The sequence below is a fragment of the Mus caroli genome, chromosome 7, assembly GCF_900094665.2.
Source record: "Mus caroli chromosome 7, CAROLI_EIJ_v1.1, whole genome shotgun sequence".
In the NCBI taxonomy this organism is placed as follows: domain Eukaryota; kingdom Metazoa; phylum Chordata; class Mammalia; order Rodentia; family Muridae; genus Mus; species Mus caroli.
This window is the reverse complement of record NC_034576.1, coordinates 713,109-733,187: the sequence shown is the minus strand read 5'-3', so window position 1 is coordinate 733,187 and position 20,079 is coordinate 713,109. Positions and strand designations below refer to the sequence as shown.

The following is a 20,079-nucleotide window of genomic DNA, read 5'->3' as shown; positions in this document are numbered from 1 at the left end:
TCCATGTTCTCTATGGAATCTTCTGCACCTGAGATTCTCTCTTCCATCTCTTGTTTTCTGTTGCTCATGGTTCCTGATTTCTTTCCTAGGATTTCTATCTCCAGAGTTGTCTCCCTTTGGGTTTTCTTTATTGTTTCTACTTCCATTTTTAGATCTTGGATGGTTTTGTTCAATTTCATCACCTGGTTTGTTGTATTTTCCTGTAATTCTTTAAGGGATTTTGTGCTTCCTCTTTGAGGACTTTCACTTGTTCATCTGTGTTCTCTTGTATTTCTTTAAGTGAGTTATTAATTTGCTTCTTAAAATCCACCATCATAAGATATGATATTTAATCTGAATCTTGCTTTCAGATGTTTTGGGGTATCCAGGACTTGCTTTGGTTGGAGTGCTGTGTTCTGATGATGTGGAGTGGTCTTGGTTTCTGTTAGTAAGATTCTTACGTTTGCCTTTTGCAACCTGGTAATCTCTGGTGTTCGTTGTTATAGCTGTCTCTGCCTGGAGCTTGTTCCTCCTGTGATTCTGTTAACCTCTGTCAGCACTTCTGGGAGTCCAACTCTCTTCTGAGTTTCAGAGGTCAGAGCACTCTCTGCAGGCAAGCTCTCCTGTGGCGGGGAAATTGCGCAGAGGTCTGGGTCTCAGCTCTGCCTCCTGGCTGAAGATTAAAGCCCAAAATGACCCTATCCAAGAAGCTATGTTGCTTCTGCAGCCTGCATGCTCTCCTGCACAGACTGGTCTCTGAGGGACCTGGGATACAATATGGCATTCTCATCTGGTCCTGGGGTCAGAGCCTGCTTATCATTTTTATAAAGGAAGACTACTGATTTATTTGAATTAATTTTATATCTGACCACATTACTGAAGTTGTGTATCAGCTGGAGAATTCTCTGGTAGAATTTTTTGGGTCTCTTATGTATACTATCATATCATCTGCAAATAGTGATACCTCTATTTCTTCTTTGCTAATTTGTATCTCCTCATCTCTTTTTGTTGTCTCATTGTTCTAGCTAGCATTTCGCATACTATATTGAATAGATATGGAGAGAGGGCACCCTTGTCTTGTTTCTGATTTCAGTGGTACTGCTTCAAGTATGTCTCCACTTAATTTGATATTGGCTGTTGGTTTGCAGTAAATTGCTTTTATTATATTTAGGTATGGTCCTTGAATTCCTGATCTCTCCAATACTTTTAACATGAAGTAGTATTGTATTTTGTCAAATGCTTTTTTTTCTGCATCTAAGGAGATGATCATGTGATTTTTTCTTTGCGTTTGTTTATATAGTGGATTATGTTAATGGATTTTCATATATTAAACCAAGCTTGCTTCCCTGGGATGAAGCCTACTTGATTGGGGTGAATGATAATTTTGATGTGTTCTTGAGTTCAGTTTGCAAGAATTTTATTGAGTATTTTTGCATTGATAAGCGAGATTTGTCTGAAGTTCTCTTTTTTGGTTGGATCCTTGTGTGGTTTAGGTATCAGAGTAATTGTGGCTTCATAGAAAGAGTTAGGTAGTGTTCCTTCTCTTTCTATTTTACAGAATAGTGTAAAAAAAATTGGTATCAGGTCTTCTTTGGAGGTCTGGTTGAATTCTGCATTAAACCCATCTGGTCATAGACTTTTTTTTGGTTGGGAGGTTTTTATTGACTTCTATTTTCTTGTGCGATATGGTCCTACTTAGATAGTTTAACTGCTTCTGATTTAACTTTGGTATTTTTTTAATATTAAAATATATATATTTTATTTATTAGGTATTTTCTTCATTTACATTTCCAATGCTATCCCAAAAGTCCCCCATATCCCCCCACTCCCCTACCCACCCACTTTTGTTAAGTTTAGGCTTTTACCAGTAGGATCTGATTATTTTTTGAATTTCCTCTGTTTCTGTTGTTATATCTCCCTTTTCATTTCTGATTTTGTTTATTTGGATACTGCCTCTCCACCCTTTAATTAATTTGGCTAAGGTTTTAATCTATCTTGTTGATTCTCTTAAAGAACCAGGTTCTAGTTTCGTTGATTCTTTGTATTGTTTTCTTTGTTTTTATTTGGTTTATTTCTGCCCTGATTTTGACTGTTTCCTGCCTAGTACTCCTCTTGGGTGATTTTGCTTCTTTTTGTTCCAGAGCTCTCAGGTGTGCTGTTAAGTTATTAGTGTAATAACTCTCCAGTTTCTTTACCGGGCACTTAATGCTATGAACTTTCCTCTTAGCATTGTTTTCGTTGTGTCCCATAAGTTTGGGTATGATGTGTCAACATTTTCATTAAATTCCAGGAAGTCTTTAATTTCATTATTTCTTCCCTGAACACATTACCATTGAGTAAAGAGTTGTTCAGTTTCCACATGTATGTGGGATTTCTGTAGTTTTTGCTGTTATTGAAGACCAGCCTCAGGCCATGTTCATCTGATAGAATGCATGGGATAATTTCAATATTTTGGTATCTGTTGAGGCCTGTTTTGTGACCAATTATATGGTCAGTTTTGGAGAAGGTTCCATGAGGTGCTGAAAAGAAGGTGTATTCTTTTGTTTTAGGGTAAAATGTTCTGTAGATTTCTGTTAAATCTATTTGGTTCATAACCTCTTTTAGTTTTACTATGTCTCTGTTTCATTTCTGTTTCAATGACCTGTTCGTTGTTAAAAAAGTTTCTCAGTTCTGAACATCTATGCCCCAAATGCAAGGGTACCCACATTCTTAAAAGAAACTTTTTTAAAGCTCAAAACACACAATGAGCCTCACACAATAAGAGTGGGAGACCTCAACATACCACTCTTATGGTGAAAAATCTGGTGTAATTCTTATAGGCTTGCCTTTATATGTTACTTGAACTTTTTCCCTTACTGATTTTAATATTCTATCTTTATTTAGTGCATTTGTTTTTCGGATTATTATGTGTCAGGAAGAATTTCTTTTCTGGTCCAGTCTATTTGGAGTTCTGTAGGCTTCTTGTATATTCATGGGCATCTCCTTCTTTAGGTTTGGGAAGTTTTCTTCTATAATTTTGTTGAATATATTTGCCAGTCCTTTGAGTTGAAAATCTTCATTCTCATCTACTCCTACTATCTGTAGGTTTGGTCTTCTCATTGTGTCTTGGATTTCCTGGATGTTTTGAGTTAGGATCTTTTTGCATTTTCCATTTTCTTTGATTGTTGTGCTTGTGTTCTCTATGGAATCTTCTGCACCTGAGCTTTTCTCTTCCATCTCTTGTATTCTGTTGCTGATGCTCGCATCTATGTTTCCAGATTTCTTTCCTAGAGTTTCTATCTCCAGCGTTGCCTCACTTTGGGTTTTCTTCATTGTGTCTACTTCCCTTTTTATGTCTTGGATGGTTTTATTCAATTCCATCACCTGTTTGGTTGTGTTTTCCTGCAATTCCTTAAGGGATTTTTGTGCTTCCTCTTTAATGTCTTCTATCTGTTTAGCAGTTTCTCCTGTATTTCTTTAATTAAGTTATTAAAGTCCTTCTTGATGTCCTCTACCATCATCATGAGATATGCTTTTAAATCCGGGTCTAGCTTTTCGGGTGTGTTGGGGTGCCCTGCACTGGGTGAAGTGGAAGTGCTGGGTTCTGATGATGATGAGTGGTCTTGGTTTCTGTTAGTAAGATTCTTACATTTGCCTTTCGCCATCTGGTAATCTCTGGAGTTAGTTGTTATAGTTGTCTCTAGATTGTTCCTGAGGTGATTATGTTAGCCTCTATCAGCAGACCTGGGAGACTAGCTCTCTCCTTCGTTTCAGTGGTCAGAGTACTCTTTGCAGGCAAGCTCTCCTCTTGCAGGGAAGGTGCCCAGATATCTGTTGTTCGAACCTGCCTCTTGGCAGAAGTTGTGTTCAACTCACCAGAGGTCTTAAGATTCCATGGAGGTTCTTGTGTGGTCCTTGCGGGTGTCTGGAGACTCTGCGCCCAAGGAACCCCAGTGCTCGCATGGACTGGAGGGACTTGTGACCCTGATCAGGCCAGGTTTTCTGCTTCCCTAATTAATGCAGTCTCAGGTCCCGCACGGTTGGATTGTAGCAGAAGCTGTGTTCCAATCACCAGAGGTCTTAAGATCCCATGGAGGATCCTGTGGGGTCCTTGCGGGTGTCCGGAGACTCCATGCCCAAGGAACCCTGGTGCTGGCATGGACCGGAAGAGCCCCAGAGTCTTTTTTGGACCTGTGAACTAGGCATCATGCAGCTTAATTTTTCAAAATTATTTTTAATTAAAATATAATTGCATAATATTCCCCATCTCTATAACCCTAACCCCTTCTATGTTCCTCCTTTTTATTACCCCTCTCAAATCCATGGCCTTCTTCTTTATTATTCACACACACACACACACACACACACACACACATACACACACACACAACTTGCTCTTTAATGCTTAGTGTTGTTTATTTGTATATGCTTTTAGAGATTACTAAATCATATTGGATAGCCAATTAAGGGCCTCATCTCTGGGGGAAAACTAATTTTACTCTCTCAGCAGTCATTAAATACTTTATATACATTAAATACTCTTTATCTAGAATTGGTACCCTGTGAGATCCCTCAGCTAAGCTCAGATATCAACTGATGTTGTTTTTGTTCAGGGCATGTTTAAGTAGCCATACTTTTGATGTATCATGTGTGTAGTTTCCATGTTATATCAATGTTTGCTTCTCCTTGTCCCTGTTTGCTATGTGCAAGGAATTTACTCTTGTCTCTTGGATCTCAGTGGAAGTATCCCTTTTTTGTCATCCAAGGGAGAGGATCTCTGATCTCACCTGTCTCTTGAGAGTTATATGCTCATCTCCTTACATTAGTTGCAGTCTTGCTGCCATTATATTGGACAATTCTTTTCTCAACATCAATTTTCCCTCCCATACTTTCCCTTCAAATGGAAGAAATTGTGTTTTTATATAAGTCAAACCATGGAATCATAGAAGGCATCTCTAGAAGATATTAAACATGGTAAAAGAATGAGTCAAGGGAGGAGAGCAGACTAGAGAATGTTGGTCTAAAGGCACATAATCTCATTTTCTCATAAATAATGACAGGAGGCATATTGTGCAGTAGCAACTATACATTTGTAAGCTTGGAAACTGATAAGGGCAGGGAGGGTAAACATTCACAAAAAGGTAAATTCACATGCTTTATATTTGTCTCTTGAGATATGTATGTATGTATATACACACACACACACATATATACACACACACACACACACATATATATATATATATATATATATATATATATATATATATATATATATATGATTTTATGGGGGTGCTCCTACATCTAGGTAGTTTGAAGCAGGTAGGATTTTTAGCTCCAATAACAGAATGGAAAGAAGGTAGAGATAAAGGTAGAGAACACAAAGGTCCCTGAAGTAAGCAGGGGGGGGGCAGTCGGCTCTGCAGCAGACATGTCTAGACTGTTGTTCTGAGATTGCCTTGGATCAATCTTTACCAGACTCAACATGTGGTCAATAAGGTCCTTATTGCCATATGATGGGTATTAATGTGCACAGCAAGTGGAGATATTATAATGCTAGAGTTTGATCGTGTCTAGAGAACTCTAAATTTTGTAAGAAAATGGATTGGTGCACCTAAATTGGTTTTCTGTTATGGCACTGTCCTCACTGTGTATACTGATATTCCTGCTCTGCTCTCTTCTAGGTTCTCTGCATGATGTTACCATCTTCCCTAAGTCAAGTCTTATGATCACCCAAGGGAGTTTTCTAACTATTGTGTGTTCATACACTGGTGAATACCACTTGTATAACATGGTCCGCCTGGAGAAGGATGGCAGCACCTTTATGGAAAAGAGCACTGAGCCTTATACAATAGGGGATAAATTTGAGATTGGGCCAGTGGATGAAAGCATTACTGGACATTATTGGTGTATCTATTCGAATGCGACTACCTGGTCCGAACGTAGTAATAAGCTGGAGCTAAAGGTGATCAAAGAAAATGTCATCCAGGTTCCTGCCCCAGGTCCAACAACCACCTCAGGTTTGTTCTTACAACCCTGGATTCTACCCATAGCTGTGATTCCTTGCCTCCATCGCCTTTGTCCTTTCTTAACCCCAAGGCTCCTTTCCCCAACCCCACTCATCACATGTCCCCCTTAATCTAACACTTCAGATTCTCTGGAGCTTTACTCTTACCAGACACCATGAATGGCTTGGATACAGCTACAGTCTGAGGGGTAGAGTACAGAGCTGTCGCTTCTTACTGGGTAGCAACTGAGCCTCAGCAGTGGTAGGGGCAGTCTGTTCTCAAGGTGATTTACGTCTTTTTACTGGTTACAGTAAATTCTCCTGTCCTTCTACCAAGTCAGAGCCTGTCATGGCTGCAGGAAATAATCTCCTCTAGGGAGGTCCCATCTTACTAGACAGGTAATGTGGTTCAAGGATGGCTTGTGGGCAGGCCTGGATCATTGTTCTGGGGATGCTTTGGTATGAAATGGTCAGGCTCCAGAATGTCCTGGAGTCAGGTCCAGAAAGAAGCTTTACTCTACTTCCCATTTTCTTCCAGGTCTTCCTAGGAGTTGCTTAGTACTGATTCTGTGAGGCCATGCAGAGCAAATGAGGAAAGAACAGAGGAAGGGTCACCTCACCCCCACTCCCCACAGCAGGAGGTATTGAGGAGGGACTCTGTCAGGTTTCTTGTTTTCCATGTCCTGCCCTTTCAGGTGTTTCTCATAATTTGTGACTGAGTGATTGGCAGTTCACTCATTTTGGATGAATACTTAGGATGGAGAAGAGGTCTACATAGCTGCTCTCATAAGCTCTCAATCCTTCACCCTGCCTCTTTGATGGTGTAGTAGTTTGTTAGAGCTTATATGCTGGGTTGATGTCACAACCAGCCTTTTGCTTAACTTTGGAACGAGGCATCAGGATGTTATTAATACTATTTTTTGTTGTTATTTTGTTCCATTATTTTGTTTTAAAGACTGGGTCTCTCTATGTAATGCTGGCTGACCTGTAACTTGCCACATAGACCAGGCTAACCTTGAACTCACAGAGATCTTCCTGCTCATGCCTTCTGAGTTCTGGGATTAAAGCAGTATGCCAACATGCCCATGGCCAGAGATCCTACTTTTTTTTTTTTTTTTTTTGGAGGAACATCAATATAAACTAACCAGTACCCCTAGAACTCCTTGGAACTATACCATCAATCAAAGAAAGTACATGGTGGAACTTGTGGCTCTAGCTATATATGTAGCAGAGGATGGCCTATTTGGTCATCAATGAGAGGAGAGGCCCTTGGTCCTGTGAAATCTGTATGCTCCAGTATAGGGGAATGCCAGGACTAGGAATGGGAATGGGTATGTTGGGGATCAGAGGGAGGGGAGAGGGGATAGGGAATTTTCAGAGGGGAAACTAGGAAATGGGATAACATTTGAAATGTAAATAAAGAAAATATCTAATTTAAAAAAAAGATTTATTATGTTTACACTGTCTGTCTGCATGCCAGAAGAGGGCACCAGATCTAATTATATATGGTTGTGAGCCTCCATGTGGTTGCTGGGCTTCTGGAAAAGCAGTCAGTGCTCTCAACCTCTGAGACATCTCTCTAGCCTCCTTCTATTTTAAATATGAAGAAAATTAACTTTTGGTCAAAGACACCAAGTTCTGAAGACTCTGGGAAGAAGCAGAAGCAGTCTCCACAGCTACAGCCAGACCACTGCACAGCTGTATGCTACCCCCTTGTGGTATGTGTCTCATTGTACACATTGTGTGAGCAAGATCATTAGGGCCCAACCTGAGCCAGTTTGGTCTCTGTGACAAAGAAGAGAACTTTCTCAGTGTCTGTGCACACACAATGGGAAGAATCTCTGAGAGGAAAGGGGCACGAGAAGGGTGTGGCCTGCGAACAGTCAATCTGGGGTGCTGTGTGATGTGAATAAGCTTTTCTCACTCCTCCTGTCCCAGGCTGTTGGGCTGTACTACTAGGTGTTGCTGCACTTTGGCCACAACTCTCTCAGGAGGAGATGTGGTCCTGAGTCTTCTATGCTCATCCTGATCTAGGCCATGATAGTGTAAAGCTAAGATCCTAGCTCAGGCAGGTTGATGGTGGTCAGAACACAGGGTGTGGGGAAAGTAGAGGGGACCAAGATAATGCTGTTTCGTTCAGAGCCTATTGTGTGCCATTTTGGTGGGACATGCCATGATGTGCTTCTCAGCTGAACAGATCTGGGTCACCATCCTATCTTTGAATTTATGAATAAATGTCCTCTCATTTGAAATACATTGGTCTGAAAGTGAGTTAAAGCAGACACTTTTGGAGAGGGAAGAGAAATGTTCCCACCCTTCTGAGCATTAATGGAGAGATGGGGCAAATCAAAGAAACACATTAAAATTTCAGGTCTAAAACTAAATTTATATTAATTATATACATTTATATGACTTATATAAACACATAAGCAATATTATTGGTGTAAGAGTATAATGTATCTTTTAAAATTACATGTTATAATTTATTTTTAATTGGTTATTTTATTTATTTATATTTCAAATGTCCCCTTTCCCAGTTTCCTCTCCACAAATCCCCCCATCCCATTCCCCCTCCCTTTTGACTCTAAGAGGGTGCTCACCCACCCACCCACTCTTGCCTCACCCCTCTATAATCCCCTTACATTATGGCAATAAGCCTCCACAGGACCAAGGGCCTACCTCCCACTGAGGCAGATAAAGCAATACTCTGCTACATATGTAGCTGGAGTCATGAACCCATCCATGTATACTCTTTGGTTGGTAGTTTAGTCACTGGATACTCTTGGGGGTCTGGTTAGTTGATATTGTTCTTCCTATGGGGTTGCAATCCCCTTCAGCTCCTTTAGTCCTTCTCCTCACTCTTCCATTGGGGTGCCCAGGCTCTGTCTGATGATTGGCTATGAGTATCTGCATGTGTCTTAGCCAGATGCTGGCAAAAACTCTCAGAGTCATCCTAGGGTCTTGTCTGGGAGCACTTCTTGGCATCAGCAATAGTGTCTGGGCTTGGTGTCTGTAGGTGGGATGGATTCAAAGGTGGAGCAGTCTCTGAATGGACTTTCCTTCATATTTTGTCCCTGCATTTCCTTTACCCAAAACAATTCTGGGTTAAAATTTTTGAAATGAGTACATGGTCCTATTCCTCAAATGGGGGCCATGCCTATCTACTGTAGTTAGGTTCTTCAGATTCTATTTCCTCCTTGTTGGGTATTTCAGCTAATGCCATTCCTGTTGGGTCCTGGGAACCTTTTGCTTCCCTGGCATCTGGGATTTTTTTTAGTGTTCCCCCCCCCTTCTTCTTCCCTACCCTGCACTGCAATGTATTTCTATTCATTCACTTGAGCCTCTGGACTTCTCTCTTGTCTCTTCCTATACCTGATCCTGCCCCCTTTTCCCTCCCCATCTTCTCTCCCTCTCAGGTCTCTTCCTCCCTCTTCTTCCTGTGGTTATTTTGTTCCCCCTTCTAAGTAGGATTGAAGCATCCACACTTTGGTCTTTATTCTTGTAAAACTTGATATGATTTGTGAGTTGTATTGTGAGTATTCTGACATTTAGGGCTAATATCCACTTATCAGTGAGTGTCCATGTGTGTCCTTTTGAGTCTGGGTTAGCTCACTCAAGATGATATTTTCTACTTCTATCCATTTGCCTGAAAAATTCATGAAGTCATCATTTTTTTAATAGCTGTGTAGTACTCCATTGTATAAACGTACTGCATTCTCTGTATTCATTCTTCTGTTGAGAGACATCTGGGTTCTTTCCAGCTTCTGACTAGTATAAAAAAGGCTGCTATGAACATAGTGGAGCATGTGTCCTTGTTATATGTTGGAGCATCTTTTGGGTATATGCCCAGTAGTAGTATACCTGGGTCTTCAGATCAAATTATTTCCAATTTTCTGAGAAACTGCCAGATTGATTTCCAAAGTGCTTGTACCAGTTTGCAATCTCACCAGCAATGGATTAGTGTTCCTCTTTCTCCACATCCTCGCCAGTATCTGCTGTCACCTGAATTTTTGATCTTAGCCATTCTGACTGATGTGAGGTGGAATCTCAGAGTCTTTTTGATTTGCATTTCCCTGATGACTAAGGATGTTGAACATTTCTTTATGTGCTTCTCAGCCATTCGAGTTTTCTCAGCTGAGAAGTCTCTGTTTAGCTCTGTTCCCCAGTTTTTAATAGGGTTATTTAGTTCTTTGGATCTTCCTTCTTGAGTTCTTTGTATATATTGGATATTAGCCCTCTATCTGATGTAGGATTGGTAGAGATCTTTTCCCAATCTGTGGGTTGCTGTTTTGTCCTATTGACAGTGTCCTTTGCCTTACACAAGCTTTGCAGTTTTATGAAGCCCCATTTGTCGATTCTTGATCTTAGAGCATAAACCCTAAGTTCTGTTCAGGAACTTTTCCTCCGTGCCCATGTATTTGAAGCTTTCCCCCACTTTATCTTTTATCTTTGTATCTGGTTTTATGTGGAGGTTTTTGATCCACTTATACTTAAGCTTTTTACAAGGAGATGAGAATGGATCAATTTGTATTCTACATGCAGACCTCCAGTTGAACTAGCACCATTTGTTGAAAGTGCTTTCTTTTTTCTACTAGATGGTTTTGGCATCTTTGTCAAAAATGGTGTGACCATTAGATGTGGGGGCTTATTTCTGGGTCTTCAATTCTGTTTTATTGATCTACGTGTCTATCTCTGTACAAATACCATGCAGGGCTTTTGGTTTGGTTTGGTTTGGTTTTGCTCTGTAGTACAGCTTGAGGTCAGGGATGATGATTCCCCCAGAAATTCTTTTATTGTTGAGAATGATTTTTATCCTGGATTTTTTTGTTGTTGTTATTCCAGATGAAATTGAGAATTGCCCTTTCTATTTCTGCATAGAATTGAGTTGTAATTTTGATGGGGACTGTATTGAATCTGTAGATAGCTTTTGGTAAGATAGCCATTTTTACTATGGTAATCTTATAGATCCATGAGAATGAGAGATCTTTCTTCTGAGATCTTCTTCAGTTTCTTTCTTCAGAGGCTTGAAGTTCTTATCATACAGATCTTTCACTTGTTTGGTTAGAGTTAAGCAAGATATTTTATATTATTTGTCACAATTGTAAAGTATGTTTCCCTAATTTCTTTCTCAGACTGTTTACCCTTTGAGTAGAGGAAGGTTACTGATTTGTTTGAGGTTGTTTATCAGCTGTAGGATTTCTCTGGTGGAATTTTTGGGATTGCTTATGTATACTATCATATTATCTTCAAATAGTGATATCTTGGGTTTTTTTTTTTTTGAATTTTTAAAATGTGTTGTTTTTTTCATTTTTTTATTAGGTATTTTCCTCGTTTACATTTCCAATGCTATCCCAAAAGTCCCCCATACCCACCCCCCCACTCCCCTACCCACCCAGAAAGCACCCAAGGAACTAAAGGGAACTGCAACCCTATAGGTGGAACAACAATATGAACTAACCGGTAATCAGGAGCTCTTGTCTCTAACTGCATATGTATCAAAAGATATCTTGGTTTCTTCCTTTTGAATTTGTATCACTTTGACCTCCTATTGTTTCCTAATTGCTCTAGTTAGAACTTCAAGTACTATATTGAATAAATGGGAAGAGAGAGGACAGCTTTGTCTTGTTTCTGATTTTAGTGGGATTGCTTCAAGTTTCTCTGCATTTAATTTGATGTTGGCTATTGGTTTTCTGAATATTGCTTTATTATGTTTAGGTATGTGCCTTGTATTACTGATCTTTCCAATACTTTTAAGTGAAGGGGTGTTGAATTTTGTCAAAGGCTTTTTCAGCATCTAATGAAATGATCATGTGGTTTTCTTCCTCTTAGTTTGTTTATATGATGGATTACATTATATAATCATTATATATACATTGACGGATTTCTGTATATTGAACTAACCTTGGATCCCTGGGATGAAGCCTACTTGATCATGGTGAATGATTATTTTGATGTAGTCTTAGATTCAGTTTTCAAGAATTTTATCGAGTATTTTGCATTGATTTTTATAAGGGAAATTGGTCAGAAGTTCTCTTTCTTTGTTGGGTCTTTGTGTGGTTTGGGTATCAGAGTAACTGTGCTCCTTCTGTTTCTTTTTTTTTTTTTAACTTTTTTTTTAAAGATTTATTTTCTTATTTTATATATGTGAGTACACTGTAGCTGTTTTCAGACACACCAGAAGAGGGTGTCAGATCCCATTACAGATGATTATGAGCCACCATGTGGCTGCTGGGAATTGAACTCAGGACCTCTGGAAGAGCAGTCAGTGCTCTTAACCATTGAGCCATCTCTCCAGCCCCCTTCCTTCTGTTTCTATTTTGTGGAATAATTTGAGAAGTATTGGTATTAGGTCTTTTTTGAAGGTCTGATAGAATTCTGCACTAAATCGTACTCCTCTTGGATGTATTTCATTTCTGAAGGTGCTCATCACGATGTGTTTTCTTAGTACTGCTTTCATTGTGCTCCATTATGTTTGGGTATGCTGAGCCTTCATTTTCATTAAATTCTAAAAGACCTTAGTTTCTTTCTTTTTTCCCCCTGACCAAGTTATCATTCAGTAGAACATTGTTCATGTGTATGTGGACGTTCTGTTGTTTTCGTTGTTGTTGAAGACCATGGTGGTCTAATAGGATGCATGGGATTATTTCACTCTTCTTGTCTTGGTTGATGCTTGTTTTGTGACTGATTATGTGGTCAATTTTGGAGAAGGTACCATGAGGTGCTGAGAAGAAGGTATACTCTTTTGTTTTATGGTGAAATGTTCTGTAGATATGCGTTAAGTGCATTTGGTTCATAACCTCTCTTAAATTCACCTGTTTAGTTTCTGTTTCAATGACCTGTCCATTAAGGAGAGTGGGGTGTTGAAGTCTCCCACTCTTATTGTGTGGGGTTCAATGTGTGTTTTAGCTTTAGTAAGGTTTCTTTTATGAATGTGGGTGCTCTTGCATTTGGGGCATAGACATTAAGAATTGAGACATTCTCTTGGTAGATTTTTCCTTGCATAAATATGAACTGTCTTTCCTTATTTTTTTGGTAACTTTTAGTTGAAAATTGATTTTATTTGATATTAGAATGGCTACTCCAGCTTGGTTTTTTGGGACCATTTCCTTGGAAATTTTTTTCCAGCCTTTTACTCTGAGATAGTGTCTTTGTCACTAGTGTATGTGTGATTCCTGTATGCAGCAAAATGCTGGGTCCTGTTTACATATCCAGTCTGTTATATCTTTTTATTAGGGAATTGAGTTCATTGATACTGAGTGATATTAAGGACCAATGATTGTTGCTTTCTGTTATTTTGTTGTTAGAGGTAGAATTATGTTTGTGTGTTTCTCTTCTTTTGGGTTTGTTGTGAGTAGGTTAATTTCTTGTTTTTTCTTGGGTATAGTTTCCCTCATATTTTCCTTCTATTATAAGAGTATAATAGACGAGTTGGTTTAGTGGAAAGTTATTGTTTAAATTTGTTTTTGTTGTTGAATATCTTGTTTTCTCCATCTATGATAATTGAATATTTTGTTGGGTATAGTAGCCTGGGCTGGCATTTTGTCCCCTTACATTCTGTATGACAACTTCCCAAGAGCTTCTGGCCTTTAGAGTCTCTGTTGAGAAGTCTGTTGTAATTCTGATTGGTCTGCCTTTATATGTTTCTTGACCCTTTCCCCTTATTGCTTTTTAATATTCTTTCTTAGTTCTGTCCATTTGGTATTTTGATTATTATATGTCAGAATGAATTTCTTTTCTGGACCATTCTATTTGGTGTTCTGTAGGCTTCTTGCAAGTTTATGGGCATCTCTTTCTTTATGCTAGGAATTTGTTTCTTCTAGAATTTTGTTGAAGATATTTACTGGCCCTTTGAGTTGGGAATCTTCACTCTCTTCTATACCTATTATTCTTAGGTTGGGTCTTTTCATTGCGTTCTGAATTTCCTGGATGTTTTGGGTTAGGAGCTTTTTGCACTTTTGTATTTTCTTTGACTGCTTTTTCAAAAATTTTTTATGGCATCTTCTACAACGAGATTCTCTCTTCTACCTCTGGTATACTGTTGGTGATGCTTGTGTCTGTAACACTTATCACTTTCATAGGTTTTCCATCTCCAGGCTCATCTCTGTTTATGATTTTTTTTATTGTTTTTATTTCCATTTTTATATCCTGGATAATTTTATTCAGTTCCTTCGTCCTTTTTATTGTGTTTTCCTGTATTTCTTTAAGGAATTTATGTGATTCCTCTTTAAGGGCTTCTATCTATTTAACTGTGTCCTCCTATATTTATTTAACAGATTTATTTATGTCCTCCTTAAGGTATTCTATCATCCTCATGAGAAGGGATTTTAGAGCTGAATCTTGGTTTTCTGGTGTGTTAGGGTATCCAGGGCTTATTGTAATGGGAACGCTGGCTTCTGATGGTGCCAAATGGCATGGTTTTTGTTGCTTATGTTCTTGCACTTGCCTTTCACCATCTGATTATCTCAGGTGTTAACTGGCCTTGCTGTCTCTGACTGGAGCCTGTCCCTCCTATGAGCCTAGTTATGTTGGGCCTCCTTGGGTCAGGCTATCTATGAGTGTGAGAGAGTGTCTGGAGTACCTCATCTGTGAGCCTGGCTGTGATATTTCCCTTGGGAGTCAAGCTGACTCTGGGTGTGGGCAGGGTTGGGGATGCTGGAGCACAAGATCTGCTCCCAGGCACAGTTGAGGTCCAGAAGAAAGATGTGTCTCCAGAAGGGTGAGAGGTCTTGGGTCCCAGTTAGGCCAAATATTGGGGTAGAGGGGGAACTCACCTGTGAGCCTGGTGGTATCAGAACTCCTGGGGGTCAAGCTGTCTCTGGGTGTGGGTAGTTTGTGTGTTGGGGGGGTGGCTGGAGTGCATGATGGGCTCCCAGGAACAGTTGCAGACTGGAAAGAAGCATAATGTATCTTATACATAAGTATAATGCGTGTAGCCGGGCGTGGTGGTGCACGCCTTTAATCCCAGCACTCGGGAGGCAGAGGCAGGCAGATTTCTGAGTTCGAGACCAGCCTGGTCTACAAAGTGAGTTCCAGGACAACCAGGGATATACAGAGAAACCTATCTCAAAAAAAAAAAAAAACTAAAAAAGAAAGTATAATGCGTGTTATTCCATTTTGAATATGCGATTTAATATTTGCACTATGTAACTTAACATACTATTTATTACTATTACCCACATGTAGGTAAACACCATTTATTATGATAGCTTTGTATATTATATCCTTGAAAGATAACATTCAGTAGTAAATGACATGTTATTTATATATTAATTTATGTGATAGAAGTTAGCTGTAATGTGCTATTTTCTTTCTGGTCCCAAGTTCCCAGAATAACAACTCAGACTCAAATATACATTTACAAATACTGAGGCCATATAGCTAGGCTCATCCCCTCACTAGCTAATGATTTAGAATAACCTATTTCTACTAATCTAAATTCTGCCACATGGCTGGTTACCATGTATCTGTCCTCCTCACATCTTCCCTGGTGACTCTGAGCCTGTCTCTATCTCAGAACTCTTTCTGCCTCCTTGGTTCCCCACCTTCTATTCTACCTTTTCTTATATGCCATCGTTTTTTGAAAAAGATTTATTTAAAAGATTTATTTATTGTATGTATATGAGTACATTGTAGCTGTCTTTGAAACACTAGAAGAAGATATTGAATCTGTTACAGAGGGTTGTGAGCCACCATGTGGTTGCTTGGAAGTGAACTCAGGACCTCTGGAAAAGCAGTCAGTGCTCTTACCTGCTGAGACATCTCTCTAACTTGGCCATAGGTTTTTAATTGATAGGTGATGCATTCATACAATACCCAAGATATTCTCACTACCGTTGGAATATAATTTTATTTTATATTTCCTTATTATGTTTTTTATTTACCTAGATATGTGTGTTATGTACATAGGTATGTTTGTGTGTTCACTGTGTTAGCATGCATGTGGGTGCAGGTGAATATATATGCATATATGTCTGTGTAAGTCCATGACTGATGCTAAGCTTATTATTTAAGTGTTTGCCACCACATTGAGGTATAATCTCTGATTGACCTCAAAATTTACTCTTTCACCTAGTCTGTCTAGCCAGTTTGCTCAGGGGACTTTCAGTCTTTCTCTCCTTGCACTGAGATTATAGGTAGGCAGTTATAGCGAGTTAACTTTTTCTGTGAACTCTGGGAATCCAACTCTGGTTCTCACTCTTGCATACCAAATGTTCTACTCATTGAGCCATATCAATAGCACATTAGATGTGTTTATTTATATTACATGGGAATGTACAGCCAGGAGGTAATTAATGCTGCTTTGTTCTGGAGCTTGAGTCCATAGGCAATGTGGTCATGTGACATCTGTGTTCTGAGAAATGCATCATTTGTAGCCATTGTATCATTGTGTGAACAAGATGGTATTTATAGCAGCTTAGAAGACACAGTCTTTTGCACACTTGGCCATATAGTATATAGAGTAAGAAACTTTTAGACTATAGTCCTGCAGAAATGTTGCACCAAATGCTGCAGGCAACCAAGATTCCATGGCAGGTACAATGCCACTAGGACATAGAAAGTTCTTACCTCACTTATAATCTTACCACAGATCCATGGTTAATTGTAATATCATTGCACTTCATGGGTGACTCCATTTGCATATGTAATATATAATTATAAATATATCATAAGCATGCATATGCCATGTCTAATTTAAGTTGTGATATGATATGTGGAAAGGACAGAATAGCATGTATGGTCTTGAGTTGGACATGGGCAAGGGGTTGAGGGAACAGCCTCTACAGAGACATTGTCTGATTTTCATTAAAGAACTTTGAAGATTCTGCCTCAGGAACAAGTGAGGGGAGTGGGTACCATCCATGAAGAGGGAGCAGGTGGACTCTATCTTGTATGGTCACCTCTATAGTGTAACAGTGAGTAGAGAAGGGTATATTTAAGGAAGAGGATGAGATGAGCACTAGATGCTGTCTTCAGGGCATCAGGCAACAGGACAACATTGGAAGTGAGTTCATTTCTATCAGGGCATACCCCGAGGAACATACAAGATGGAAATTCTTAACCTTCATGGGAGTCCTGATTCTTTCTTATTGGTTGTCAGTCTCTGCAAAGCTCTACAGTGTGTAGTGGGCAATGCTGTTCTACTTGATGTCAATCATGAAGTTAGTTCTTAGCTCTGGGAACTCTAATGAATGTCATTAGCCACATCTGACTTCTCAGTCCTTAAAACAGTTCTGCCAGTGGCGTGTGCTCCAGAGCACAAATCAGGTCAACACTTATGACCAGTGACACAAGGAAACTAATTACATGTTTTAAGACCACTGACCACTTAAATTTTCACATAGTCACGTGCTCATGAATACCACCCAGCATATGTGTGCTATTCAGTGGGTACTCAATAAATGTATGCTGATGATAACCTGGTTCCCATCTTTCCTAGATACATCTTGGCTAAAGACATACAGCATTTACATTTTTCCTGTGGTCTCTGTGATTTTCCTCCTTTGTCTTTCCGTCCTTCTGTTCTGCTTCTTCAGGCACCGTCAGAAAAAGCAGGGTAGGTATCTGTGGTGAGATCTGGCTTTCAGGGGCTGTTGGGTGTTCTGGGAACAAGAAATCCCTCCTAAATGTGAATTGATTCTGACTATTCTCAGGACTCCCAAACAACAAAAGACAGCAGCAGAGGCCAGAAGGGAGGTGAGACACTTGGAATAGCTCCCATAGCATTGTCCAGTCCTTTGTCTCCAACCAGCCTCTAATGTTCATCTATTCTTTCTGCTCAGGCTAAATCTAGCTACTAATGGCCTGGAGATGACTCCAGGTAAGGAATCTGAGAAACAGTGAAGGGGTCACCCAGTATATTGGGAACCAATTTGGATGAAAATCATCTAGAAACATTCTAGAGGGTGGTGATGTGATATAAAGTGGTAATAATTGTCTTCTAGTATCCACCAAATAGCATTATCCTTTCGTATCTTTTCTATAGACGTAGTTGCAGATGACAGGCTTCCTGAGGACAGATGGACAGAAACCTGGGTAGGTATTTGTATTCAGCATCTACAAAACTACTCCCCAATTTAGCAGCTTAGTAACATGTCTTCAGTCTCTTGGGTAAGGAATCCAGGGGCAGAAGAATTTAAAAAGTATTGACTGCAGCTGCTGTCATCTCAGGCTTAGTGGATAGAGGATACTTGTCCTGAGTGGCACATTCTGATGACTACAGGCAGCAGGGCTCTCCATAGCATCTGACTTTCCCCAGAGAGAGCATCCAAAACCAGAGAGGGCAGAAGCTACTTCTGCCATGTCTCTGGGGCATGTAGTCCAATCCCAACACCGTTGGGAGAGAACCACAGTATAACACGACTATGATTCATAGAGCAGGTTAGCTTCTCGTTCTACAGCTCCTCCCCTCTCCTCAGCAATCTTAACTCTCCTGGGCCTCTCTTTCCCAGACCCCAGTTGCAGGAGACCTTCAAGAGGTGACATATGCCCAGCTGGACCATCACTCCCTCACACAGAGAGCAGTTGGAGCTGTGACCTCACAGAGCACAGATATGGCTGAGTCCAGCACATATGCAGCCATCATCAGATGCTGAGCCTGGGCACACCTGGAGACACACATGGAAAAGCCTGAAGAATCCACTAAGGCCTTCTCTTGTGATCAGCCTGGTGTGGAAAGCAAGGTCCCTGTTCCCCATCCAGATGATGAATTGTATATGTGTTAGTATCATCACTTAGGAAGACTATATTGCAATAAGTTTCAGAGCCCTAGTTACACTTACCTAGCTATTTCCAGAGACACGGTTATAGCTCTTTTAGCTGTTTCTTCAGACCCATCCATATCCCATATTATTTAATGAATAGCACTGTAATTGTCCAGCTGCCTTTACATCCCCAGTTGTGTAATGAGCCCAGTGAACCCTAAAGGCTTCCTTGGATCTCCCTGATGACTCTGACTGGGATGTACTCATGCAGCTGAAGGCTGAATCCCTTCTCAGCCAGGCCTTATGGAGTGCATCATGGGTATTTTTGAAGATGGAGCATCTACAGTCCATGTGGGTCTTGGACATACAGACTGTAAGGACTCAAACTCTGTTTTCATTGTTATCCAAAGATGAGTGGAGAAATTAAGGCTACAAAAGGGTGCATATAATTCCCTTTTCTTTAAAATATATGTTTAATTGACCAAGATTGTGCATACTCAAGTGTGAACTATCAGAACTCGGTTTGACATTGTGTATGTAGCCATCATCACAAATACTCAACACAACTGCCACTGGATGACTTGAACATATTCACTGATGATTGAACTTTGGGTTGGTGTTTCTTGATGGTATGTGTTGATCAGGAATGGAAGAAAAAGGAGCACTGAAAGGGAAAGGCAGGCTGAGGGTGGGTAGAGGGAGGTGTTCTATCTGCACACACCTATACTCAGTGATACACTGGGAGATTCACAGATACGAATATGCACATAAACATATGTACACAAGTATATTAGTGCACATGGAGTGGAAGAACACTGAATCACTGTGAGATTATATTTGTCAGTATCTCTGCTCCACACCCCTTACCCGGGGTCAGATTCAGTGATCCCATACCCATGCACATATGGACAGCACTAATTAGACTCGGAGACCAATCAACAACAACAACAACAGTGGTAACAGTAATAACTTAAAACAGGACATACCAGGACATGGTGGCACACACCTTTAATCCTGCTACTTAGGAGACAGGGGCAGATGGTTTTTGTGAGTTCTAGGCCAACCTTGTGTATGTACCATGTTCCAGGCCAGCCAGGGCTGCATAGTGAGACCCTGTTTCAAAAAAATAGCTGAAACTACCCCAAAAGACATGAAGTCCAGCATGAGACAAATCCTACAACGGTAGGACCCGAAGTGAGTTTGGTTGAGGTATTGGAGAGGTGGATCATTTCCAAACATTGATTTTTCACTTTTGTGAAAATTTCAGAAATAAATTTAAAATATTAGTTAAAAAAGAAAAATACTCAAATGAACTTACAAAAATTGAAGCAGCAAGCACAGGCCCTGCACAGGTTTGCACCAGGTTCCGTATATATATTGTCACTTCCAGTTTAGTTACTTATGGAACTCTTG

At 39.9% G+C, this 20,079-nt stretch overlaps 1 protein-coding gene across 5 annotated transcripts in view; it reads left to right on the top strand.

Moving 5' to 3' along the window:
* The window catches only part of Lair1 (leukocyte associated immunoglobulin like receptor 1), a 60,947-nt gene extending 41,624 nt beyond the window's left edge, over positions 1 to 19,323 (top strand). For 4 of the 5 annotated variants that reach the window (XM_029479274.1, XM_029479273.1, XM_029479275.1 and 1 more), the window contains 6 exons: positions 5,643 to 5,978; positions 17,403 to 17,519; positions 17,617 to 17,659; positions 17,746 to 17,783; positions 17,949 to 17,998; positions 18,415 to 19,323. In XM_029479274.1, the coding sequence (XP_029335134.1) occupies positions 5,643 to 5,978; positions 17,403 to 17,519; positions 17,617 to 17,659; positions 17,746 to 17,783; positions 17,949 to 17,998; positions 18,415 to 18,558 (728 nt within the window). In that variant the 3' untranslated portion in view covers positions 18,559 to 19,323. The remainder of the gene's footprint in view (positions 1 to 5,642; positions 5,979 to 17,402; positions 17,520 to 17,616; positions 17,660 to 17,745; positions 17,784 to 17,948; positions 17,999 to 18,414) is intronic. The other variant, XM_021167822.2, reaches the window with a different exon arrangement.
* Positions 19,324 to 20,079: the final 756 nt, after the last annotated feature.